The sequence below is a fragment of the Cricetulus griseus genome, chromosome 2, assembly GCF_003668045.3.
Source record: "Cricetulus griseus strain 17A/GY chromosome 2, alternate assembly CriGri-PICRH-1.0, whole genome shotgun sequence".
In the NCBI taxonomy this organism is placed as follows: Eukaryota; Metazoa; Chordata; class Mammalia; order Rodentia; family Cricetidae; genus Cricetulus; species Cricetulus griseus.
Genome location: NC_048595.1, coordinates 368,699,781 through 368,725,741, shown reverse-complemented (window position 1 = coordinate 368,725,741; position 25,961 = coordinate 368,699,781). Strand labels below are relative to the sequence as shown.

At 43.2% G+C, this 25,961-nt stretch overlaps 1 protein-coding gene across 11 annotated transcripts; it reads left to right on the top strand.

Moving 5' to 3' along the window:
* The first annotated feature begins 904 nt into the window (after positions 1-904).
* Positions 905-24,411, top strand: Cep72 (centrosomal protein 72). 11 transcript variants are annotated; one of them, XR_004768597.1, is made up of 13 exons: positions 905-1,028; positions 3,390-3,517; positions 4,470-4,662; positions 8,070-8,178; positions 11,967-12,145; positions 13,846-14,055; positions 15,135-15,439; positions 16,653-16,791; positions 18,209-18,405; positions 21,180-21,306; positions 21,859-21,940; positions 22,192-22,520; positions 23,955-24,091. XR_004768597.1 is itself a non-coding variant. In XM_027400160.2 (13 exons), the coding sequence occupies exons 1-12, from the start codon at positions 950-952 to the stop codon at positions 22,259-22,261; spliced, it is 1,818 nt and encodes a 605-aa protein (XP_027255961.1). In that variant the 5' UTR covers positions 905-949; the 3' UTR covers positions 22,262-22,303; positions 23,955-24,092. The 11 variants fall into 11 exon arrangements, 8 of the variants coding, with proteins under 8 accessions (XP_027255961.1, XP_027255958.1, XP_027255965.1 ...); XR_003482158.2 differs by having other exon boundaries at positions 22,192-22,534; positions 23,955-24,084; XR_003482157.2 differs by having other exon boundaries at positions 22,192-23,757; positions 23,955-24,084.
* Positions 24,412-25,961: the final 1,550 nt, after the last annotated feature.

Below are 25,961 nucleotides of genomic sequence, written 5' to 3'. Positions count from 1 at the left end.
CTGGTCTACAAGAGCTAGTTCCAGGACAGCCTCCAAAGCCACAGAGAAACCTTGTCTCAAAAAACCAAAAAAAAAAAAAAGGACTTAGTAATCGTTAGTATAACTCTTACTGAGGCTTGCAGGAACCTCTGCAGGATGTACAGCTAATCCTTGTCCTTTTTTCAGTGAAGATGCAAAACTTTAGTAAGCAGAAATGTTATTTCCAAAGTTTCTGCTGGCACTTGTATTACGGTAGAAGAGCTGGTCCCCCGTCTCTGTCCCAGACAGACTACCCCTCTGCCAAGGGTCTTCTTAAACTCTGACCGCGGGTCGGGCAACACAGTGTGAAAGAGCATGTTTGAAGGTCGTGCTGTGCCCTGAGGTTCCATTCTCTTAAGTGGCAACCACAAAAGCTTTTATTTTGCTTCTGAAACGCTTGGGTATCTACCTGTTCACTGCCTGGAATTCTACGAGATGGACCAAGTTCTACTCAGTAGACCGCGGTTTGATGAAAGGAAACTTTTGTGAAAATGTGAGACTTTTGCACCCAGCCCGTATCTCCAACCACAGGGTGTGGGCTTAAGGAAGCCTCTCTGAGAAGAGTCCTGGAGGGAAATGGGAGGGGCACCCCAGGGTCTGAGCAGGAGGGAACCTCAGGAGGGAAGGCACCAGGAGGGAGTGGGGGAAGGTGAACCGAAGTGGCAGTGGACGCGAATGCCCGGGGCACTTAGCAGCTGCTACCACACTGCACCCAATGGTGCTGTCCTGGGGAGGGTCCAGAGCAGGGTGAGGAGGTTGCACCCAGCCGGGGACTGTAGCCTGGATGAAACTGCCTCACAGAAAGTTTCGGGTGCAGCCCATGCTCCGCCCCCTTCTTGACCCGCCCCTTGGGTCCGCCCCTTGAGTGTTGGCCCCGCCCATCAAGTTCACCATACTGCGCAGGCGCTGCGCGGGCGTCTCGTTTGAAAACATGGCGCCAGGTCAGCGGTTGGTTCTGTGCGAGGAGACTGTCCGGGAGCGCAGCGGCCTGGGGTCCCACCGGGACCTGGGTGCGTGTGGGACCGACACCCAGGGCTCAGGGTTTCCCCCGGGAGGCCTGCCTGGTCTGATAGTTCTGCCTCACTGTGGATGACGCTTCGCCGTTACGGTTTTGGCCGGTTATGGGGAGGGGGAGGGCGTGGCTGTAGACCCGGCCTGTTTTTACGTCACATGTGGTGCGGTGACCCGGCTGAAACAACGCCTGACTTCTGCAGCAGCTTCCTTTTCTCTGTCTTCTTGGGTTCCTACGTGGTGTTTCGTTGAGGGTTTTGTGTTTGTGTTGATGAGGAATGCAGGTCTCTTTTTATATGGTTTGGACATCAGGGCCTCATGTTTTGTTCAAGAGGTAATGTAGAATGTGTGTTGATTTTTGACTCCCCCGCCCCATGGACTTTTCCAGTGAAACCATGCAGGCCTAGATTTTTCCATTGTTGAATATTTTAAGTTATTCGATTTTCAAAATTACACTGATTCCACCTGTGTGAATTTTTGTTAATTTTTTTCTTTTTTTACTAAATTTATGTTTTTTTCTTAGTTGTCAAGCATATGTCTATAGCATTCTCTTACTGGCTTACTAATGCTTATGGGATCTGTAAGGATATCCCCATTTTCATGAATGATACTGGTAATCTGGTTTTGTTTTTCAGTCATTTTGGAGATTTATGATTGTTATTGATCATTTCAAAGACACCACCTTTGGGTTGGTTGATTTGTCTTCACTGTTTTTAAATTTTTCCCTTTTTCTACTTATTTTCTTTGTGCTTGCTTTGCACTTATTTTCCTCTTTGGACTCTAGAAATAAAACCTTATATGGATTAAAGCTTGTTTTGTAATTTAAATATTTTAATCTATAAATTTCTCTTTAAGTTCACCATCACTTAACTGCATACACATTTGTTAGTATTGTATTTCCCTCCTGTTTGGAATATTACTAAAGATACAACCTAGGGCCTTGCATATGGTAAGCAAATGCTCTATCGTGGAACTTCACCCAAACCTTTTATAATTTTCCAAGTGTGGTATTAAGCCAGTATGACCTTGATCTTCATATTTAGCCCAAGCTGGCCTTGGATTTTTAGTCAGATTCTCAAGTAGATAGGATTACAGGCAATTGCACAATGACTGGCTCTGATTTTTATTGATTGCAATATGCTTTTCAAATATTCCTTTAGATATCTTCTTAGATCTATGAATTACATAAGAATTGCTCACTTTTTTATTACTTACTCGAGAAATTTGTTTCTTAAAAAAAATCTCGTGTTTGGAAGTTTTCTTGTTATTTTCAGTTGTTTCTTATGGTCAGAGAAATATACTCTGTATGATTTTAATTTTCTTAAATCTGTAGAGATTCTTTAATGGCCCAGCGTCTGGTTTCTTTTGGAGAGTGTTCCAAGGACACTTGAAAAGTTTGTTGTCGAATCGAATGTGAGTGTTGGGTTGATCTTCTTGGCTGATAGTGTTCAGTTAAGTCAGAGGATTTTCTGTCTAGTGATTTTGTAATTTACCAAGAGGGTATTTTAGTTTTTTTTTTTTTTCATTCCCTGTATTAAATGCCTGACAAGAAGCAACTTAAGAGAAAAGGTTTCTTTTGACTCACACTTGGAGGAGATGAAGTCAAGGTGAGGAAGGCATAGTGGCTAGATGTTCACATTGCATTTGCAGTTAGGAGGCAGACAGGGATGAATGCCAGTCCTTAGCCTACTTTCTCCATTTATTTATTATTTACTTACTCATTCATTCGCTGATTCTTTGGGAGACAAGGCTCTCTACATAGCCCTGGCTGTCCTGGAGGTTGCTAAGAAGTGGTGGTGCATACCTGTAATCCTGGCACTAAGGCAAGAAGATCTAGCATTCCAGCCTATCCTTGGCTGCCTAGATTTGTCTCAAAAACAAAAAATGAGGAACATTACTGAAGACTCTATTCCAGGCTGCTGGGATGGTCATAGCCCTGCTGTAGTAGGATTTTGCAGTGTGAGGGAAGAAGATTCTGTTCCCAGTACGATGTGGGCGAGTAGATGTTTCAGCTGACAAGCAGGGGTCCATACATGGGATATTACTAAGGAAAAAAGGGAGCAGAACCTTGCTGGCACTGGGGGGTGATGAAGGGTAAGTGATATGATGCAGGATCGAGGTGAGCAGACACTGAGGGCAGGGAATTCTTGCTGAAATGACTGACCAGAGTTCTGTACTAACCTTTGATTTATAAGAAGTGTACTGATTGGCCATGATAGACTGTAAGCCTAATTACACTTTTGTCAAGAGGAGTGTCTGTCAGTATCTGTAAACTTCTAAAATAATCCCCCCTATTGAATTTCTTTTACACTATTTTCAATTTTTAAAAGGATTAAAATCTTACAATTTTCTGTTCTTAGCTGAGCTTCGGTCTTTATCTATTCCTGGAACATACCAAGAGAAGATTACTCACCTGGGGAACTCTCTGATGCATTTGACAGCGCTAAAATCCTTAGATCTCTCACGTAACTCCTTGGTTAGTCTTGAGGTGCGTTTTAGGCTTGTTAAAATTTATCACTATCGGTATCAGAGGAACATGTTTTAATGCTTAAAAAAATGCAGCATGTTTTGAAGCTACACAAAGAATGTGTATAAACTGTACATTTGGAATGATGGTGTTTTATTGTCACTGTTCATCTAAAGCTAAGTGTCTTATCCATCCCGTTATATCTTTAAACTACTTTGAAGACCAGAGTAACAGATTTCTAAAGGAGATGGATTATCTTTAAGTGGAATGAAACAAGATCCCAAAGACTAAAGTGTGCGTGCCCATCCCTCTCCGTCCTTTCATCTGCTGTGTTTCCTCTTTCTGTATTTTATATCTATTCATGGCCTGGTGTTGGCCTTCAACCCTCAGTGGCAGTGTGTGAATTTGAGGCTCATTGCAGGTACCCAGTCATGATGAGAAAATAAAGAGACCTCAAAGTGACACAAGTAGAAAGTTTGTATAAATACTACTTGTGGCTCAATTTGGAGAAGAAGTCCTTGCCTTGAAAGAAACACATGTTCACTGCCTAGGAAGACGGTATACTTAGTAGAGCCCATTCTTGACATTGGTTTCAGTGTCTGACTCAGGTACAGGCTCCAGCTTCAGATAAACCAAGGGTTGGCTCCTCTCTCAAACCTAAACATTAGCCTCCTGATCTAGGTGTGTGCAGAGTAAATGAAATTGTGTAAATTGTATAGTTTGATCATACTGGGCACTCGAGAGAGAGTAGCTGTGCTTATTACTGTTGAGACTCACAGACCTGTCTGTATTCAGACACCCCATATGGTTGCTGTCCTATATGGAACACAGAACTTCACAAATGAGAACATGTTGCATTGTTATTTTTTCTAGTAATAGTATGTGTCCATTATAAGTGTGTTTAAATTGGTTAGCTCCTACCAATGTTTTATTTCTCTTGATGCACTAATTGAGACATTTTCTTATGTAACAGGGCATTCAGCATCTGGTCTTGTTGGAGAGTCTCAATCTCTACTACAACTGTATTTCTTCATTAGCAGAAGTATTTAGGCTCCACTCCCTAACAGAGCTCCAGGATGTGGACTTCCGGCTTAACCCAGTTGTGAAGAATGAGTCTGACTATCGCCTATTTGTCGTGCACATGCTCCCCAAGCTCCGACAGCTAGGTAGGTGGAGGAGCCATTGTACTAACATCCTCATGCAGTGGAGTCATTTTTGTACTCCCTGATGGAAACAGAAGCTGTGTTTTTGCACTGGTGGTCTAAATTCCCTATTAGCTCTGGAATATCCTTCATCCTCACTGGGTCAGTCTTTCTAGCCAGCCAGCCCAGCCTAATCGCCAAGTTCCAGGCATAGTGAGAGGCCTTACCTCAAAAAACAAGATGGATAGCACCTGAGGAAAGACACCAAGGGCAGTTTACATTTGACACCCACATGCACTAGCAAACACATGCGTTTATACAGCACACACACACCAACAACAACAACAACAGCAAAATGCCAAGTTTTCAGTTCATTCCTGAGTTAATATCTTTATGTTCCCAGGATAGTTTCTTGTAGGACAAGGAGCTTGTAAACATTTCTTGGCATTTCTGTTGTTATTGGTGCCAGACCTCCTATCATAGTGGTCATTGAAACCTTGCCATTCTGAGCCCAGAGGGTCATCAAAGTAATAGGACCACTGGATGTCTATTAGAAATATTAGAAAAATAGACCACTTTTCCTTCATGGTAAATACCTGCAAGCAAAGATGCCATTTAAAGTCTTTTGGAAAGAGTAAAGTTTAGATGCCAATGGGTAAAATGAGTAAAGATACTTGCTACCAAGTCTGACCTGATTGAATTCCCAGTAACCACATGGTGGAAGAGAGAACTGACTGCTGCAACTTGTTCTTTGATCTCTACATATGCATGCACTGTGACACATGTGCACCCGCACTCACACATGCAAATATATTCATAAATTAGATGTGATTTTTAAAAATAGATGCTGCTCTTCAGTTAACAGTAGCAAAAAGCGATTGATGTGTCTTGAGTGTCTACAAGCTTCTCTGGGCAATTCTGCCTAGCCCTTGTATATAGACAGGAATGGGTTGGCCAGATCTGAGTCAGCCTCGCTTTTATGCATAAATGCAGGAGAAACATTGTCACTCAGCCTTCCCATAGATGGTCTACATGCCAGCCTTGCACAGCCATTCCTCAGCCCTGGGAGATGGGCACTATATAAGCCCAGTGCTACCTGTGGGTTTATCAGTAAGTAGGCCAAGAGATTTCACAAGTGAACGTCAGACTGAACTCATCCATACAGACCATAGTCTTGAGTGCTAGAATGTTTGGATCACAAACTGATCTTTCATGTGTAAATGGTGTTCTGATACTTTAAATTCCCTTTCTCTACATCTTGGAGATGTTTCTAGAGATAGCAGAATTTAGCAGCATGAAAGCACATGTTCCTTTTGTTTCATCCTTCTGTAACAGTGTAAATTAGTGGGGATGCATTAGTCCTTGAGAAGCAGTCCTCTCTCTGGTCATAAATTACCTGTTTAGTAACTCAGTTGGAGCTATTTTCTTCAATCCTCTGAAGGTGACCTGAGGACCTGACATAATAGCCCTGAGTAAATGAGCTAGACTCTCCTAGCCCAGCAGGTTTCATTTCCACAGGAGCTCAGCTCCTAGGGTAGAATGGGCCAGTAGCAGTGATGGGCAGACTTGTCTTGTTTGTAGCTGGTAGTCCATTGCCCCTATATGTGTCTCTAGCCTCAAAGTGTAGTTGTTGGTCAAAGGCTAGAGGGTGCAGAGTACCTACACCTTCTGTGTCTTGACCCAGAGAGCCCAGCTCCAGCACATTGTGAATGCCGACACTAATGTTGCAGTCCTTATGTAGAAACCCCATGTCCTACATACAGTTCAGTTTTTTGTTTTTTGTTTTGTTTTGTTTTTTATCGAAACAGGGTTTCTCTGTATTGCTTTGGAACCTGTCCTGGAACTTGTTCTGTAGACCAGGCTGGCCTCAAACTCACAGAGATGCACCTGCCTCTGCCTCCCAAGTGCTGGGATTAAAGATGTGCACCACCAATGCCCAGCTCACAGTTCAGTTTTGATGAAAGCACAAGTGTATACTTTAGACCTCCTGGGGGCATGCATACCATTAGTCCACAAGTGCTGAGCAGATGTCCTAAGTGCCCAGAGCATACTGTTTAGTTAAAACATACTTGGAATTTCTATGTTTAATTTGAAGATAGTTGGGAGGGATAAGTGCTTATGTTCTATTCTTTATTTGACTGTTTAATTTATAAACAGTTGAGTTTGGCTTTGTTCTTAGAAGCATTACAACTATGAGTAATATTGAGATTCTTCAGTTTTAAATCACTGCCTTCCCATTGCCCAAAAAGTTTAGACTCAGAGTCATAAAGAGTTTATATGGAGAAAGAATGTAAGATGTATCTTCATACACAGCAAAGGGATGTTACTGAATCAGAGTCATTGCCCTGGATCAGCAGCTGCTGGTAGAGGATCTTCTCAGTCCTATGCAGGGCCTGCAGAACGGCATGGTCCTCGTAGGTAGGAATTCTGGACAGGTTGTAGAGGAAGGAGCACAATTAGTAGCCTGGGGGGCTATAAGATGCATTAGGGTCAGGGAGGATGCTGCTGCAGGAAAGAATGTAGAGGGGGGTGAACTTGATTGGCTTTGGAAGTTTTACGTTTGAATTCTGGTGGAGTTGTCTGGGGTTTGTACTGTCTCTGAGGGGAAAGTAGATCTGTTTAGACACTTTCTACTACTCCTGAGAAGACACATGTAATTATATAACATTGTGGGTTTTTTCCTCACTTTATTATTTTCTATAATTTTGTGGCATAGGGTAAATAGTGTTTAGGAGATAGCATGGGAACTTAATCAAATTTGCAACATGAATACTGTGATAAAATGGGAAAGTTCCAACAGTGAGGGCCTCCTCACTCTCAGGTATTTATGTAAGGTTCCAGGAACTCTTGGTCAAAGTCTTCAGAAGCCTCAGATCTCTATTTGGGACATTTGGGATTTCTCCTCTGTCTCTGTGTTCCAGCATTGAGATTCTGAGGACTCAACTCACCCTCAGGAGCAAACTCACATAGTCTCAGTCTTCTTCATTGTGTTACAGAGTCATCTGTGCAGATCCTTTAGTTTGTTCATATGACAAGACTCATCCAGTGTCTGGCATGTACATGTTTAATAAACATTTAAGAAGCCTCTCTTAAATGTTTGTGCACCTCACATGTGTCCTGTTTTTGCAAGGGGCATCAGCCTCTGTTCCAGTAGTAGCTCGTGGACAGTGAGCTTTGAGAGCATAGGCTAGCCTGTTGGCATTGCCCTTGGCATTATTGGGAAGCCAAGTGTAGCCAGCAGAGCTCATCATTCCAGGATGATGCATGCCATTTGCTGAAGAGAGCTTGTGGTCTAAGTCAGCCCTGAAGCACCAAAGCCTTCCTGTATTGTGAGCTCCAGAGTGGGGGAACTAGGTATGTCCACTCTTCTGAAGTGCAAGGATTCACCTGCCCCTGTTGTTCTCTACAGTTGTTGGGAATTTTTTCTCTAGATGACCGTCCTGTGAGAGAGAGTGAGCGTAAGGCTTCTCAGCTTCATTTTGCATCAGAGGATTCACTGGACTCAAAGCAGAGCTTCTCAACCACTGTTACAGTTGGAAGGTATGGACTGATATGGTTCTGCTCAGAGGTGGAGTTCAGACGTGCCATCAGGCATGAATGTTTGTGTGCCAACTGCCCCTGAAGGACAGTATGCATAGTAGATGGGAGAAGTTCTCAGTGCTGACTGAGGCTCGAGTAGATGGTGGTGCAGGGTCTCTCTCTGTTTCTCCAGGTGTTCCTTCAATGCTACCAGCGCATTTCAAACTTGGTAGCTGCTATGTAGACAGCCATACCACAGAACATTGCATTTTGGATCTCTTCGTTTCTCTTGTGTCAGCTTTTTCCTTTATTTTGCTGTTCACATTACGGCACTAAGGAGAACATTAGCATACCATCTGCATGTCTTGACCTCAATCTATAGTTTATGGAGAAAATGTTTTCTTTTTGTTTTTAAATTTTATTTTGCGTTAATATGTGTATTGTCATATATGAAAGGAAAATATCTGTATGTAGTTATATATCACATATGTTAGGGTTTCTGTTGCTATGATGAAACACTATGTCCAAGGCAACTTGGGGAGGAAAAGTCCATCCCCAAGGGAAGTCAAGGCAAGAGCTCAAATAGAGCAGGAACTGGAGGCAGGAGCCAATGCAGAGGCCATGGAGGGTGCTTCTTACTGGCTCCCTCCTCAACCTGTTTTCTTATAGAACCAGGACCACCAGCCCAGGGCACCATCCACAATGGGCTGGGCCCTCTCCCACCAATCACTAATAAAGAAAATGCCCTACAGACCTGCCTACACCCTTGATTTTATGGAGGCATATTCTTAATTGAGGTGCCCTCCTTTCAGATGACTTTGTGTCAAGTTGATATAAAATTATCCAACACATATAGTTTAGGAAACTTCTGCAGTAGCAAATTTTCATATAGCTCCTCAAATGGCTTTTAGTGTTAGTTGTCCTGCCTCATATTCCCTCCTTTACCCTTCACTTCTATCACCAGGCCTGTTTAATTCTCCCATTCCAGTCTCCTCCCTATCTTTCCATAACAATATATTCCTTTTCCTCTTCCTTGGGAGATCCTCTCTTCCCTTCTAATCCCTTAATAGTTTCCTAAACTCTGTGATTATGTGGATTGTAACACACATATCAATATCAAGGGCTTACAAGCTAACATCCACATATAAGAGAAAGCAAACAGTATTTGTCTTTTGGGGTCTGGATTACTTTACTCAGGATAATTTTTTTCCCCAGCACTATCCATTTACCTGCAAATTTCATTTTCTTAACAGCTGAATAATATTCCATTGTGTTGGTGTGCCACATTTTCATTATTTATCAGTTAGTGGACATTTAGACTGTTTCCAGTTCCTGCCTATTATATAGAAGCAGCAATGACAATGATGAGCAGATATCTCTGTAGTAGGATGTAGAGTCTTTTGGGTGTACCCCAGAGTGGTATGACTATATCTTGAGGTAGATCTATTCCCAGCCACCACAGTAATTTCTATACTAGCTGTGTAAGCTTGCAGTCCCACCACTGGGCGTGTTAAGACACGTCTTCCTATAGGTAATGCCCCTTCTGACACTGCTAATGTTATAGGTGTAGACTTGAGTCACTGGGTACTCACCAGTGTACAAATTCTTATTTACTTATTTATTTATTTATTTTTGTTTGTGAGCCTAGCCTTTAATGGCTGAGCCATCTTTCCAGCCCTGTACAGATTCTTATACCCCAGTGCTAAGAATTATACCAGGACATGTGGTAAGAAATAGAGTTTAAGAAGGGGGAGTAGGCTCATGAGCAAGGAAAAGCATGCACTCTAAAAGAAGAGCCCCATGACTTCTTATCTGACATTTACATAGCATCCATCTCTACTAGAGTTTACTGTGGTGATATTTCATTTGTGCTCTAACAAATAAAGCTTGCCTGAAGATCAGAGGGTGGAGCTAGCCACTAGTTAACCAAAGAGGCCAGGCAATGGTGGCGCACACCTTTGATCCCAGCACTATAGAAGTGGAGACAGGAAGTGAACATGGCTGGACAGAGAGAGGAATATAAAACAGGAAGAGACAGGAGCTCAACCCTTTTCGCACTGAGGATTTTGTAGAGTTAAAAACTTTAGAGGCTGGCTGCTCTGCTTCTCTGATCCTGACTCCATGTTTTTATTATTAAGACCAATTAGAATTCAAGCCACATTTTACATCACCAGCCTTTCATGCATATGATGTATTTATTACATGAAGCCCAGGCAAGAAAGGATTTCTAGCCTTTCTCTGCAAATTTTCATCTTTTATATGTTAATCTTGATGTTTCAGTTATAGCCCTTTCTCTCTTGTCACATTCTCTACCGAACTCTGTGTCTGGGCTGCCCAATTTCCTTTTCACTGGGTTAAGGCAGTTTTCCTTTTTTTTTTTTGTTTTTGAAGATATTCTCAATGTTTATCAATGGCAGTAGAAATCCATAAAAAAAGAAAAAGAAAACTAAACAAATTTCCAAATGACTAATATTCCATTGTGTCAATGTACCACATTTTCATTATTCTGACACTGCTCAAGTTACATGCCAATATTAATTGCCTATAACATCTGGTAGATAGGGCTGAGAAGTCAACAATATTTTCTTTGCAAATAATCATTAAAAATATAACTGATGAATCAGTCTCCATTAAAAGTACAATGTAAATTAATTAGTAAGGATCGAGGAACTTCCTATCACATATAACAAAATAGTCTTTAAAAATATCATGTAAAAATTGTTCGATTAGTTGCTCATTGGGTAAAGGTGGTTACTACAAAGACTGTCAGCTTGAGTTCCATCCCTGGAATGCACATGGTAGAAGGGAGAACAGATTCTTGAAAGTTGTTTTGTAATCTACACATGTATGCTATGAAAATACGTGCTCACACATACACACAAAATAAAATTGCTCAATTTCCTTTGTAGCATTTTGTATATAAAAATTTTAAAACAGCACATATTTCCTGTGACATATATAAATGTTAACATAGAAATGTCTTTCCTGTCGACTACCTGGTATTTCTTAGTTTCTACTCCTGGCTTGATTTCCCCCTCTTCCCTTCAGTGGGCAAATTTAGGCTGTTTGTCTCTTTATATTTGAAGTGGGTTTCTTTTAGACAATGTATAAGCACAATTTGTCAGAAACAACATGTTTATATCTTTCCATAATGTTAGAATTTATTGAATAACAATAAATTTACAAGATATAGCAGCAATTTGTGAAGTAGTCCCACTTTCCCAGGTAGGCTAGCCAAGGAAAACACAAATTCTTTTATTTACCCTTAATTACTAATATTAGCTATCAGGTCACACATCACACAGTAAATATATATCTGTGTGTGTGTGTGTGTGTGTGTGTGTGTGTGTGTGTGTTTCCCTTGTGTTTTGCTGGTATGATTTATCGATTGCCTGTGTTTTTGTGGGTATAACTAACTTCCTTTGGTTGGAATTTTTCTTCTAGTACCTTTGGACTAGATTTGTGGATAGGTATTGTTTAAATTTGGTTTTGACATGAAATATCTTGTTTTCTTCATCTGTGGTGATAGAAAATTTTGCTGGGTATAGTAGTCTGGGCTAGAACTTTCATTTTCATAGCTAATTCTAGTGGACAGTGGACTTCGATTTAATGCTGGGATAATATGATTGGTGGCAGCTCATGACTTTGCTATTGGTTGTCAGTTGTTCTGGGTGAGTACCTCTTTGAGGTTACTTCATAATAAGAGCCATCTTACCACTGACCTCTTCCCAAGGCATGTGTGAGGCTCTCCTGTGGGCTGTGGTATACATGGGCCTGCTGACACTGAAGACTTTTCTTTGCCCTTGCAGACCACCCCACTCCAGAACCAGATGTGCAGATGCTTCGGCTAAGAAATGCTTGGTTATGGATGCTGATGATGAAGCTGTCCTGAACCTCATTGCTGAGTGTGAGTGGGACCTAAGCAATCCTCCCGGGAGCACGAGCTCCAGCCAAAAGGAACATGAGGCTGACCTCCATTATGCCCAAGGTGCGCTGGGCAGCACAGTAAAGGCTCCATGGTTTAGGCAGGCTCTAGCCTCAGTGTGGACTTAGGATGCTTATATTATTGACTTTGAACGCTAGATTTTGAACTATGGAATTGCAAAAGGAAAAGCTAATGGATCTAAGTTGAGTCTAGTCATAATTACAGTTGTTTGAATTTCTTTTTTGTTGTTGTTGCTTTTGTTTTTTATTTTAATTAGAAAAATTATTTTACTTGTTAATCCCAGGCCCTCTCCCTCCCCTTCTCCACCCCTCCCCCCAACTAACACCCTACCTATCCCATACCCTATCTGCTCCCCAGGGAGGACCTTCCATAGGGGGTCTTCAAAAATATGTCTTTTCCTGAAGGGTTTTGATGCAGTGTTGGCCATTTTTGTATCTTCTCTTGAGATACTTTAAAGCCGGCCACCCTGTTGTTTAATGGCCTTATTTCTCTTTTTGGTGTTGAGTTATACAATTTACGTGTGGATTTTGGATCCAAGACCTTTGTCTCAATCCGTTGATTGATTGGTTGCCTTTTCACTTTTGTAACAATGCTTCAAAGAACAAATAAGTCCATTTAGTTATTTTTTTGTATAATAGAATGTGCTTTATTGTGTCCTAATATGAGCCTTTTCCCGCCTCATGCTATGGAAAGACTGACCAGATTTGCACACAGTCTACAATTGAAGTCAGTGCTGAGTGGTATGAAAGTACTGCATTACTGGTCAAGACCTCTCCTTGTAGTTGGTTTTGGGTCTGCCTGCCTTTCTTTCTTTCTCTCCTTTCTTCCTTCCTTCCTTCCTTCCTTCCTTCCTTCCTTCCTTCCTTTCCTTTCCTTTTGTTTGTTTTCTTCTTATTCTTTGTTCTTTTGGGGCCCACCACCCAGCTCCCAAATAATCACACAAAGATTTACTCTTATAAATGCCCAGCCTTAGCTTGACTTGTTACTAGCCAGCTTTTCTTAACTTAAGTTATCCCATCTACCTTTTGCCTCTGGGATTTTACCTTTTTCTGTTTCTATATATCTGTTCTTTACTTCTTACTCCATGGCTTGTTGTATAGTTGGGTGTCTGGCCCCTTTCTCCTCTCTCCTCCTTTTCTTGCTCCTCTTTCATGTTCTCCTTTTTATTCTCTCTGCCTGGCAGCCTCCCCCCCCCCCCCATATCCCTCTCCTGGCTTGCTATTGGCCATTCAGCTCTTTATTAGACCAATCTGCTGGTGTTTTAGACAGGCAAAGTAATACAGCTTCACAGAGTTTAAACAAATACAACCTAAAAGAATACAACACATCTTTATTCCATAGCATAAACGAATGTAACACATCGTCATCTAATATTCCAAACATCTCCCACTTCTAGTTAGATTCTGAGTATCTGTTGAAAGAGTCATCATGTAATAACTCTGGACATTTGTTGAGGCAATTGACCTGCATCTGTTTCCTGATGTGTAAATCCTGTTTTCTCTACACTGCCACCCCATTTTGGTTACTTAGGACTGGGCTTTGTCACCCTTGAGCACTGCAGTTTTCCTGCTGTAAACTACCTGGAATTCACCGCAGTGTTGACTGCTATATTAACCTACTCAGTCTTCTTTGACTAACTTAATTGGTTCAAAGAAAGTATAGTTTATAGATTTCACATGCTCTTGCAAACTTAAAATGTAATTTTTAATGAAGTAAAACTTAAAATATTTTTAATAAAATAGAGTCCGGACATCTGTTAAGTCCTTTGTCCATCCAGCACCAATGTGGGGACTCAGTGAGGAGAGGTCACGAGAAGAAGAAAGGCACCTCCAGAGGGTGCTGTCCAGGTCATTCACCACAGGACCAGCTCTATGGGGAACTCACCCCACAGCACGGAGTGCCAGAGTCCTGCCATGTGCGTGTGCAGCACAGCCGCTTCACTCCATACCCAGGTAATCACTGAGACCTGCCAGGCCCTTCTAAATAGTTACATGTTGTTCACAGTGTTTGCTACAACTCTGAGATTTTTTTCCTGATATCTTTACACTATATCTAAATATAAATATATATACTAAATATGTATACTAAAACATATATATACACTAAACATAGATACTAAAATATCTCTGGAAAGGATTAAGGATTTAGCACATTGGAATTTATCATATACCCGTATTTTAGATTGAAAGTTTGTAAATTTCTTGGTATTTTCCTACTGTGCATACATGCTCTTACTCAGCCTCTCACATTTCTCCCTATCTCTATCTAGCCCCATAGGCACACATTTAGAAAAATAATACACAGGCCAAGCTCATTATAGTAGCTACATTTTTGATACCAAAGATGAGGAAAATTAAGTAAGTTAATTGAAAGTACTGTGAGCATCTGTAGTGTAAGAGTGTAAGTATGAAAACCTGCCACATAGTGAGCCTGTCATCTTGAGGCCCCTTGTTTCGCTCACATCTGTGAGACTTCAGAAGTACAATGATCAGTTATGAGGCTGTCCAGAGTTGTGGGCTGTGATTAACCAGGGTAATGCTCCTGTGCAACACCTTCCCTGCTTTCATTGTTCTTCCCTAGACAAGAACATGTCTGCCCCTCCAAGAGGGGATTCGTGAGCAAGTACATGGGACGTCCATGTCATTTGGCCATCCTAGCCCATTTAATCTCTTGGAAATGCACATATGTGATGTTGTATGGAGAACTTTGTTGACACATCTATTCTGTTGAGCTGATGCAGAGCAAGTACTCGCAGATGTCTGCTACTTAACAAGGATGGATTCTGTCTACTTCATCCATGTTTTGTCACATTTGCTTCCTTGTGTGCCTCCCTCCTTCACCTGCTGCTTCTTCCTCTTGGATGTCTTTTTGTGTATGTGTATGCATAGATCCTCCTGTGTTTGTTGCATATGCCTGTGTTTGATGGACACACATTCACATTTGTGGATGTACTTTTGAAATTACAATAGCAGCTTCTATATTCCAAGAATTCAGTCTAATGAGGACTCTGCTCACTTTCTCTGTATTACAGACTCTGTGGATGTTGAGGACGGTAGTTCATCTTCTCAGAAGTCAACTTTGTCATCACAAAATATATTAAATCCTTTGCCTGTTCCTGAAAAGTACAGGAAGCGAAGGATGCCTGGTGGGAGATTCCAGTTGCCTTCAGACCGGGAGTGTCTGAGCTGCCTAGAGAGGCCTGATGGGTCCTCGGGCCTCGAGGACAGTCTGAGCAGACAGGATGGCTTGGAGGGCCACAGTCAGATGACCATGTCTCATCCTGAGGCTTTGGAGGCTGAAGATCGGACATCTCATGGCACAAATGACCCTAGAGTGGTAAGCAGCTTGGGCAGAGGGGTCGGCTGCTAGAGACATGGCTAATTTCCATTAAAGTGTGTTTTAGCAGCACAATTGTCTTGCTTGCCATGTCTTGTATTTCAGTACTAATTGCTTTTCAAACAGTTTCCTTGGTGCTTGACATCATGCCCCACTGGTCTAGTACTCTGGTTCTGAAAGACAAGCATAATAGCCGCATGGTAGGTGTGATTTTCCAGTATTCACTTTTGTCTCCAAAGTTGGAAACAGGCAGGCTGAATCATCAATGACTCTGTCATGAAGGGAGAATCCTGGAAATACATTTTATGGTTTCCGAAGGATTCATTCCTGCTGAGGGAGTTAAGAATTCTCATACCCTCAAGGACCTAGAGGATTCAGGAACTCCTTCATTTGGCTTAGAGGCTAGAGGGGTTCTGAGGTGATTGATTCTCTGATTGGTCCTAAGCTGGACCTGAGGCAAAAACAAGGGAAGCCTGTACCAGGCTTTTTCTTTTGGTCCACCATCCAGCTCCCAAATCATGACTTAGAAACTTCTCTCCTTCTTTTCAAGCCTAGATTTTTCTACCTATTTACTCTCTATCTGCCAGCCCTGCCTATCCTTTCTCTGCCTAGCTATTGGCTATTTAGCTCTTTATTAGACCAATCAGGTGTCTTAGGAAGACAAAGCAAAACAAATGCAACACATCTTTACATAGTTAAACACACATCCTTACATTGTTAAACAAATGCAGCATAAACAAATGTTAACACATCTTTTTTTTTTTTTTATGTAACACATCTTTGCCCAATTAATTAAAATAATATTCCACAATAGAAGCCGGCTATTTGGAGCCATAGTTAAGGTCACTCCTGGGATTTCTAGGCCATGTGAGAGACAGCAGTTAGGTGACTACAAAGGGTTAGTTCTGGGGGCTGTTTTCTTATGTGATGTGATTGTGTTGATTTGCGGCCTGTTTCTTGGGTTCTGGATTGAGGGAAAGAAGGAAAATGGGGGAGGTTAGTGCTATGCTGTCACAGCCTCATGAGGAGCTAGCTTCACAAACGGCTGTCTCCAAGGAAGATGTCTCTTGTTCTCAAGGTTGTGACCCTGCATGTGGGCTTCTGCCATTATGGAGACAAGCATGTTATACTCTTGGCATTTTGTGACAGAAACCTAGTTTCTGCAGTGAGCTGCCAGCTTAAAGCCAGTCTTATGATTGTGTCTTCATCATAGCTGTCTCCTAAACTCTGCTCAGCAGCAGTGCCTGAGCGGAAGCCTGCTCTGGAAGTGGCACTCCTGGAGGCACTCCTCGACCTGATAGACAGGTGCGCAAGTGGCTGTGGATCCCTGCATGGCAACGAGGCATTCCTTGGTGAGTCCTGGCAGCATTTATTGGTTTATGCTGCTCAACTGCTAGGTTTGGGGCTCTCAGTGTTTACACAACCTGGGGTCCCATGCTAGATAACAGACATCCTCTTGCCTCTTACCACTTCTGCTGCAGCATGCGTATTGCATGTTTGTTACATGTCCTACCTACTGTTGCTGCTTTTCTTGGTGGGTGGAATGCTTTGTTATTATGGGCTACCGCCTACCGTGCTGCAAATGCTGTGCCCACTGTTGGTCTCTAATTACTCTGTCTTCTTGTGGGCATTTGGAAGGCTGGGAAACTATCTGTTGTCTTATGATTTTCTATGTGCATCTGGTTGAGTACAGGGCCCTGGATTCACAAAGCTTCATGTATGTGATAGGAACCCAACATGATTGTCTTTCCTAGTGAGGACTTAGGTCTATTTGCTTCTGCAAACTGGAGATTCATACAGTTCCTCGTGCAGTGTTGTGCTCTGAGCCTAGGCAATTGCTGCTTTCTCCAGAGGCTTGGGATACAAGTGAGTGTCCTTTGGGAGCCCATCAGCACTGAGCTGCCTAAGCCACTGCCTGCCATGACTCCTATCTTAGTCAGGGTTACTATTGCTGTGATAAAACACCATGACCAAAACAACTCGGGGAGGAAAAGGTTTATTTGCTTACTCTTCCGCATCACAGTTTATTATCAAAGGAAGTCAAGATAGGAACTCAGAGTAGGAACCTGGAGAGAAGAGCTGATGCAGAGGCCATGGAGGGGTGCTGCTTATTGCCCTGCTCCTCATGACTTGCTTGGTCCGCTTTCTTACAGAACCAGGACCACCATCCCAGGAGTGCCCCCCCATGGCCTGGGCCCCCATTAATCACTAATTAAGAAAATGCCCTACAGGCTTGCCTATAGCCCTGTTTATAGGGCATTTTCTTAATTGAGGTTCTGTCAGGTGACTTGAGCTTGTGTCAGGTTGACTTACAGTAACCAACAGTGTCTGACCACTCCCCTCGGGGGTTGTGACCCTTTTAGTTATTCCTGGATCAGAAACCCTGGGAACTGCAGTAATGGATCCTGGTGACTGTACATCTATTCTTTAATCAGGGCCAGTGTCTTGCTGCAGCAGAAGTGGTCCATGGTAGTGTAATGCTGTTGCCACCTTGGAGTTTTCAGGCCAAGCTACCATGCATTCACCGCATCTTCCTGATGTGGCTAACTTGTATTTTCAGCCTTCTCTAGAGGGTTGCCTTTTCTGTAAATTAAAAGCCATCGCCATTATTCTCATAGAGAAGCAAGCAAGGTGATTTCAAGGTACCAGTGTCATTTTTTTTTCCTGTGCTCTGCTTTCAGGTCACTATGTAGTAAGCATTTTTTGTTGTTGTTTTATATTCCATCCTTTATCTATGATTTGGTAACTGTATTTCCTTTTGTCTTCTAGCTCAGGCCAGGCATGTTTTGTCATCTCTTCAAGAGTTCACAGCATCTCCAGACAGTTCAGCACTTGAAAAGGAAGACATTAATTACCTGTCTCTTGAAAATAAGTCTCTGCAGAGCCGCCTTGCTGAGCAGCAGCAGCAGTATGCTGCTACAGTGAGCAAGGTGACAGCAGAACTCAACAGTTCAAGGAGGGAGCTGGTGAGCTGTGCTCTTTGCTGTTTGTATTTGTTCACGGGATAAGGGGAAGACAGGTCTGGCCCCTCAGAACAAGGGCATTACTGACTATTCTGCTCTGCAGCCACAGTTGGGCTCTTTCTTGCTGCTCCAGAACCAAGCAGTTTCCCCTATTAGCAGTTGTTGCCTCCAGGGCTCCACCTGACTGTTTCACACCCAGATCCCAGAAAACAGTGAACCTATGATGGTGTTGCCAAAATTCTGCATGGTGCTGTCTTCTCAGAGTCTGGATGGAAGAGATGGGGGAAGAAGAAATGAACCAGACTCGTTCTGTCCCTGGCATAGGCTTCTTGGTCCTGCTACATAAGGTTCCAGTTAGCTGGGTCATCTGTGGTCTTTGCTCTATTCTGCACCAACCAGGCAGCATTTGAAGGTTGTGTCTGAGTTTACAGGACTAACACCAGGTGTTACCCAGAAAGAACCATGCAAATATGATCCTGGCCTTTAAATTGATCGTTATGGGGTTACATTATGTTTAAAGTTTCGGGGTGCCCTCATTTTTTTTAAGTTTATGCTGATAGTTCTATCAAAGGCAGAATGGTTGAACCACAGAGCCACCTACCAGTGCACCCACCAGAGCAAGTACTAACCTTCTGCTTAGCTCTGTGGCTTTCTAGTACATAACCTCAAAATGAGCCATGGACCAACATGCTGTGGCCAACTTCTGAGATTGACTGAGATTAACTAAGCACAAATCAGTTGCCAAGAAGCGACACTCCGATGTGAAAGCCCAGTAGGTCAGAATCTTCTTCCAGGCTCCCTCACAGAAGATGGGCCTTTGTATGGGCTGAAGGAGTCTTTGTGATACCAAAAAGAGGATACCAGTCTGTCCCCTCTGCCAATGTATATTGGTTCCCCTACTGTCAAGTGAGCATCTAGAGACCATGTACACTCTAGGTCAGTGGGTTCCTGCAGCAGCTGCCTGGCTTATTAGTCACCTCATTTGTAAAGTAGATAAATACACCACAGTATTTCTGGGGGGAACGTTTAAAGTTGCCTGGCAAATAATATCTTGTTTTGAGGAAGATCTACATAAGAGATGACACTCAAAATCTCATTTTAGAGAAAACAAAAGTTAACTGACACAGATGGTCTCTGGTATTGAAAGCACTATAGCTCTCCTGCATGTTCACAAAGCTCTTGCATCTGGAGAGGGCCGAGCCCAGTGTGCCTGGACTGCAGTGCTATGCAGAGTATTGTCTATGTGGGATTGTTAGCCCCACGGGACACAGTATAGTCTTACAAGAAAACAACCAGTAGTACCTGTTAAGGTGGACACTGTGAGTTATGAATCAACCCTGATGTATCTGGAACAGCAGCACCCAGAAAGACAGTCCAGAGGTCAGCATTGCCCTGCTGCAGTATGGAAGTAATACACAGAAGTATCTGTGCTGAAGAGCAGCCTTAAGTGCCAAGACAGGAACAGGGTAAAGTTCCTTGTCTGTTTGAGTGAGCTGAGCCATGCCCTGCCCCTTGGAGAAGGAGGAGTAGCCCAGCAAGTAGATCAGGAATGCATATGGTAATAACCACCTCCTGGGACAGCTGGGCAAGTGCATGTAAGGAACCAACAAGAGCCACCATACGAGAGTCCTAGTAAGCTTCTCAGGGTAGAGACATTAGCCTTTGTGGAGCTTCCTGTGACATCTGGAATCAGAGACTCTGCCCCTAACCTGGTATCCTGCATACAGTTTCCAAAGCAAATGTACCTGCCCATCTTGGGCGTGTTCAGTCCCCTGCTGCCTGTGCCCATCACAGCCTGGAGTATGATTAAGAGGTAGGAGCCAGCACAACCCCACCACTGAGAGCTAGTGCCAGAAGGAAGAGCCTGTGTGGGCAAGTGCTATGAAAGGAAGATTTAAAGCTGCAGCAGAGAGAAATGGTTTTGGGTCTGGCAGTCAGCCCTTTAAGGAGAGGCATCATGCCTGGTGGGCATGCACTCGTGGTGAGGGTAGGCTTGCCACAAACATAATAGCTCATTGGTTTCCTGCGAACTGGGCTTGGGTCTTGGTACGGTGCTAGTTCTCACTCCTCTCTTCCAACCCCTGGTGGAAGGCATGGGGTCCTGTCCAGAGCTCGACCTTTATGGGTATGCCTCTGGTACCCGAGCTTCAGGCAGATGAGTACAGATCTGTGGGAGCCCTGACTTCACAGACAGCTTTCATGGCTCCTATCAAGAAGCCTGTGACTTGCAGCACCTCTGCAACAGCTGCCGTTAATGGCTCTGATGGTAGCTTTGGTCTCTGTCTTATGTTTCAGTCTTAACACCCCAGCTTGTGTTCAGCACTTTCCCTGCTTGTGAAGAGACCAGGCCTCAGTTCCTTCTTGTGTATAATTGATGGAATTCCCCACACTTGTAGGCTGAGAAGCCAGCTCATAATGGAGTTCCCATAAGAAGGATGCCAATAATACTGAACAGTATAGAGGCCCTGGGGCTGCCTGTGACAGTGGGATCCTCATGGAGAGAGAGGACCCACCAGCTGCCAGTCATTGCTCTTCTAGTATTGCACCTGAATTCTTCTGGTGCATACCACATCTCCCCTCTCCTCGTGTTTCTCCCCTTCCATTGGGGAGTTAGGGTAGCTTACTGGTGGGAGAATGATTTTTGCTTTGGGTTGTGATTCAGAATTATACTATGAAAAGGGAAACTTGAGTCTATGGTGATTGTCCAGAATTTTATTCCATTCATTAAATATATTGACTGAATTTGACTTGTCTACATTTATTTTCTGTGCCTCTAGGACACATTGAGACAACATTTAGACAAATCTTTGGAAGAGAATAGTAACTTAAAATCTCTTCTGTTAAGCGTGAAAAAAGAAGCAAAAAATTCAGACACTTCAGCTGCATTAACTTTGCAGATCACGGGTAAGTGCACAGTTTACTTGTTAAAATTGGAGTGCCATGCATGCATATGGTAGACATAGTTCTAAGTCACTTTATGTCAGGAGTTGGAGTCAGTAAATACTGCCTGAGTGGGTCTGGAGACTCATTCCAATTGTTAATGGCTGCCTGTAGCAGTTGGTCTGGAGCAGTATGTGGAGGTAACTTCTTGGGCTGTTTCTACCACCATCTGGATCTTGAATCTTCTGCTTCCTGAGAAAGCAGGTGTCTTGATTGGTTGTTTGTGGTGACTGTTTCTCTCAGGTCCAGATAATTTTTATTTTTCTTCACTTTCTGGGGTGTTTTGTTTTTCCATTTTATGGAGAGTCAAGTTCTAATGCCTGGAGTGGTCATCTGTGTTTCAGGCGGGCAGACTGTTGAGCACACATTGCTCTTGTTTCAAGGGAATCTCAGAAATAAATAAGAGTCACATAGATTGAAAGAGAACACCTGCTCTGGCACTGGTAGGAAGGAATCAGTGGGTACATCATATATGTGGTCACCACAGACTTCATAATGCTTCTCGCTCAACCACAGGCTCCCTCATGGGTGCAGTTTGCTTCCTGAAGAAGGAGACTCTGCAGGCAGATCCAGTGGAGGAGGCTCCTGCTGGTGCCAGGTCTATGTCTGTCATCACCTTCTGCTTCCACATAGGGATGTGACTCCTCATGGATACCAGCTTTAGGGTATCAGGTGTAGGTAGAGGGGTATTAATTCCCATAGAGGGAGACAGGTGTTGCCTTGACACTCTTTACCCACATCTTTAAGTCTCTGGTGTTCTTTTTCTGGCTCTAATTGAAACCAGAATGGTCAAAATATGTGAATGAACATCTCTACACAATGCTACTATTTCCTCTCTTCCTCCCTCAGGACTTCAGGCAAGTATGAAACAGCTCTCAGGGGAAGTTATGGAGTTGAAGCAGCACTTGGAGCACTATGACAAGATCCAGGAGCTCACACAGATGCTGCAAGAGAGCCACAGGTCCATGTCTGAGTGGGCCACCAGGGGTTGCTGAGGCACAGGGTGTGCGGTACCGAGAAACAGCTAGCAATGTCTCTCAGGAGTTGGTGTTCAGGACCCAAGAGCATTGCCATGTTAACTTTGAACATCAATGAATATTCTCCTTGGTAAAAGCTGAGACGATGGTGACTGCAAGGAGTGTACTCTGAGGTATAGACAAGAAAGTACACAGCCTGAGGTATGGACCCTAAGGTGAGCACACTGAGGTAGATATGAACCAGGAGGTGTAGACTAGGAAGTCTGAGAGATAATGAGGTATGATACAGTGTTCTCCCCAGATCATGGTTCCTATGATATGTATTTTCCCTTCCACTTCAGTCCATGGCTGTTCACTTAGAAAAATGGAAATTATATTTCTACTTCTTGGCTGTGTGGGTAGTCAAAGGGAGACTAGGAATGTTGGGTTGGGCAAGGCAGACCCTCACTTTATTGAGGAAGTTTCTTCTGGGAAGGAGGCAGGTGCCTGAGTGAGAACAGGTATCAGAGCAGCCCTATTCCTGGGGCCTTCAATAGGGAGGGCTGGCATGTAGTCTTTGTTTTCACTCTTCCTTCCTTTCTCCCTTTTAACCCTCCTCATTGTTTTCTTACTAGGTGACCACATACTTTTATGGAGAGAGGCTCTCCCTTTAAGTCGTTACAGGCCAGCTATAGACCCATCACAGGCCTGGGTTACAATAGTTAGAGGGAAAGGCTTTTGGCAGAGAAGACTGAGCCAAGACTCAGTAGGGAGCAATGGAAGGAAGGAATCTGAAGTACTAATTTAGGGTTAAAAACAATAGCAGGCAAAACAGTACACTCTTGGAATTCAACGGGTCATCTGTGGTGATTCCAGTGACATTGGTGGTTGAGCTGTCAGCACCTGGCTCAGATATGGGCAGAGGAAGGTGCAGAACTCTGAAGACAGTGGAGTCAGGCTTTGGTCCACTTGTGTGCAAGCTGGTGTTATTCAGCAGCCGTTTCTGTGATTTAAACAAACAGGGCCAGCACCTGCTTAGTAGATTATTCAATGGGGTGACTGTCTTCAAAAGTGGCAGAGGTTAGCATTGCCTTGCTTTATCTAAACTTGTGATGCTATTCACTATGGCCACCTTGGGGAACTGAGCAGTACTGCGACATTGTGCAAAATGCACTAGCACTTCTGGATCTAGCTCTGCACTGTACTGTTGCCGTATCACAACTAGCCATGTATGACTAGGAATTAGAAACATTATAATATTGGGTCTTTCTAAAGTCAGAATATAGTTTTATTAGCCATAAAGGTTATCATTGTCTTGTCGTAGAACTGTGGTGTGTCAGCTTGTTCCCAAGCTCAGCTCACAATGACCAGCAGTGCCTTTAGGAGACTTGCTGAAGCCAAGGGATCGGGTTGCACCCCGTGTATGGTATGGAAAAGTCATATACAGGCACAGAAGCCGGTAAGAAGTGGAAGATAATGGAGCCATGAACAAGTGGTGGTGGCCTTGGCACTGCTGCAGTTAGGAAAACCTGGCCAGAACAAGGGTCAGAGGTGCCTTCGTGCTGGTGGATTTTGAGCTAAGCTGTGGCACTTGGGGCACAACAGCAGGCTGGGTAGTGGGAGGGACTCAGAAGTTGTTCTCCTTTTATCTTATAGTTCCCTGGTCAGCACCAATGAACATCTCCTGCAGGAGTTGAGCCGCACACGGTCACAACATAGAGCTGAGGTAGAGCAGATGCACTGGAGCTTCCAGGAGTTTAAGAAGACTGCTGCCCTGCTCCCACGCCGCAGCTCCCGGCTTGGTGGCCGCCAGTCCTGTTAGCTCCTACTGAGATGTGTCCTCTATCAGTCATAGCTCCAGAGTTGCACCTGGGCATGTATCTATCTGAATATCCTGGTGAGACTGTAATTACCTTAAGATCCTCAAAATGTGTTGATGGTCTGAAGTTCAGCTTGCTTATGTGTCCTAAATTGACAAAGTTGACCCTGGGTCTTTGCCATATTTGGAACACTTACTTTGCCAATACACATCCTGTTGTAAAGTTTCTATAGTATTTTTTTCTTCCCAATTTGTGAAAGTTTTGTATAATTAAAATAAGTTTTCAAGTGATAAGCAGTCCTTATTTAAAGAATATATTGTTATGTTTAAAAATCAAACCTTTTATGTGGCTCTTTATAAATTGTAACTGACTTTCTCACTGAATTCTTCTATAAAACAAGCTATACAAAGTAAGTAAGCAGAAAGAAATAGTTCCAAGTTTAATAAAAAATAACATTTATAAATGTGGAAAACATTTTAAGACTTTGTACGATGTTAACATGTTATGGTAAAAAAAAAAAAAATCTCCCACTCGCTGCTACACCCTTGCTTGCAGTAACTCCTGCAAATAAGCAGGCTATTCAGCCAAAAACCAGGGGCAGACTTAGATACTCACCGTGCAAAACCCAGCTGAATATGTGAAAAGTGCTCAATAGAAGAGGCAAATTCAGTCCACCAGAAGATAGTCCTTCTAGAGTGAAGTGTGTGCAGACAGATGCTCTTAGGCACTAGTGTTGGTGCTGCTAAACACGGTCACTCTGGAGACTGCTTGGAATTGTCTAGAGAAGCTATCGTGAAGATGCTGAAGGAGCTGAGGGAAGCATGAACACAACCTAAGAAAGGATTGAATATCTGAAACTTTCTACCGAGCATTGGTGGTGCCCGCCTTTAATCCCATTTTTCTTTAAAGAGAATACAGTTATAATTTTTCATCCCTGACATTTGGTAGAGCTTGCTGGTGAAGTCACTTATGCCTGGAACTTTCTTTGTGGGTAGAGTTTTTATACCAATTCAGTATGATTGTTTTAATATGTGGCAGAGCCTGTTCTCACCAACAGCCCAGCCTCTCCTGAGTTATTTTTGGGCCACGTTACTAATAGTTAGAGGCAACAGTGTATGAGGAACTGAGGTGTGTCCTAGCAGGATCAGACAGAGGAAGAGCCAGCTGCTGAGCCACTTCGGTAGTTGCCCTGATGGATCTTGGTCTCTGCCTCACAAGGTCAGAAAAATTCCCCTGCCTAAGCTCTGCATTGGCCCAGGTGGATTTTGTGTTCAGAGCAGTGAGTGAGTTTCAAGCCTCAACTTTGAGGCTTTGGGGGCTTTCTGCTGTGTTCTATAGCTCCTAACCCCAAGTCAAGAGTTGTATAGTCAGCTGTCTATTTCTGCTTGAGGTTTTGTGAGTCCTGTGTGTCTGTGAATTAATATGTATTGCCTTGGTTACAATGTGTAGACATGTTGTGACATTGAGCTTTTAAATAGGAAGGCCTCACTGTCAGGGTAAAAAGATAGCCTCTGGCCATTCGCTCTACCTCAGCTTCCACACTACAGTCATGCTCATCAAGCCAGTGAACAAGGAGGCCTGGTGTTCCCATCTCAGTGAGTCACTGATGGGTAGACTCTAGAGCATTCATTCTGTTGGCTGTCGTTTACATTCTCAGCTGTGTATAGGCTGAACCAGCTTTCTGTCTGTCCTTCCCCTTGATGTCACTCATGGCATTGCACATTTTCCACAATTACAAATGTATTTGGGTTTGTTTCATCAGTTTTCCTGCTTTGTATTTCTTTCCTTTGGTTCTATCTGCCATTTCATTTTGTATATTTGTTCATGTGGGGTTTTTTTTTTT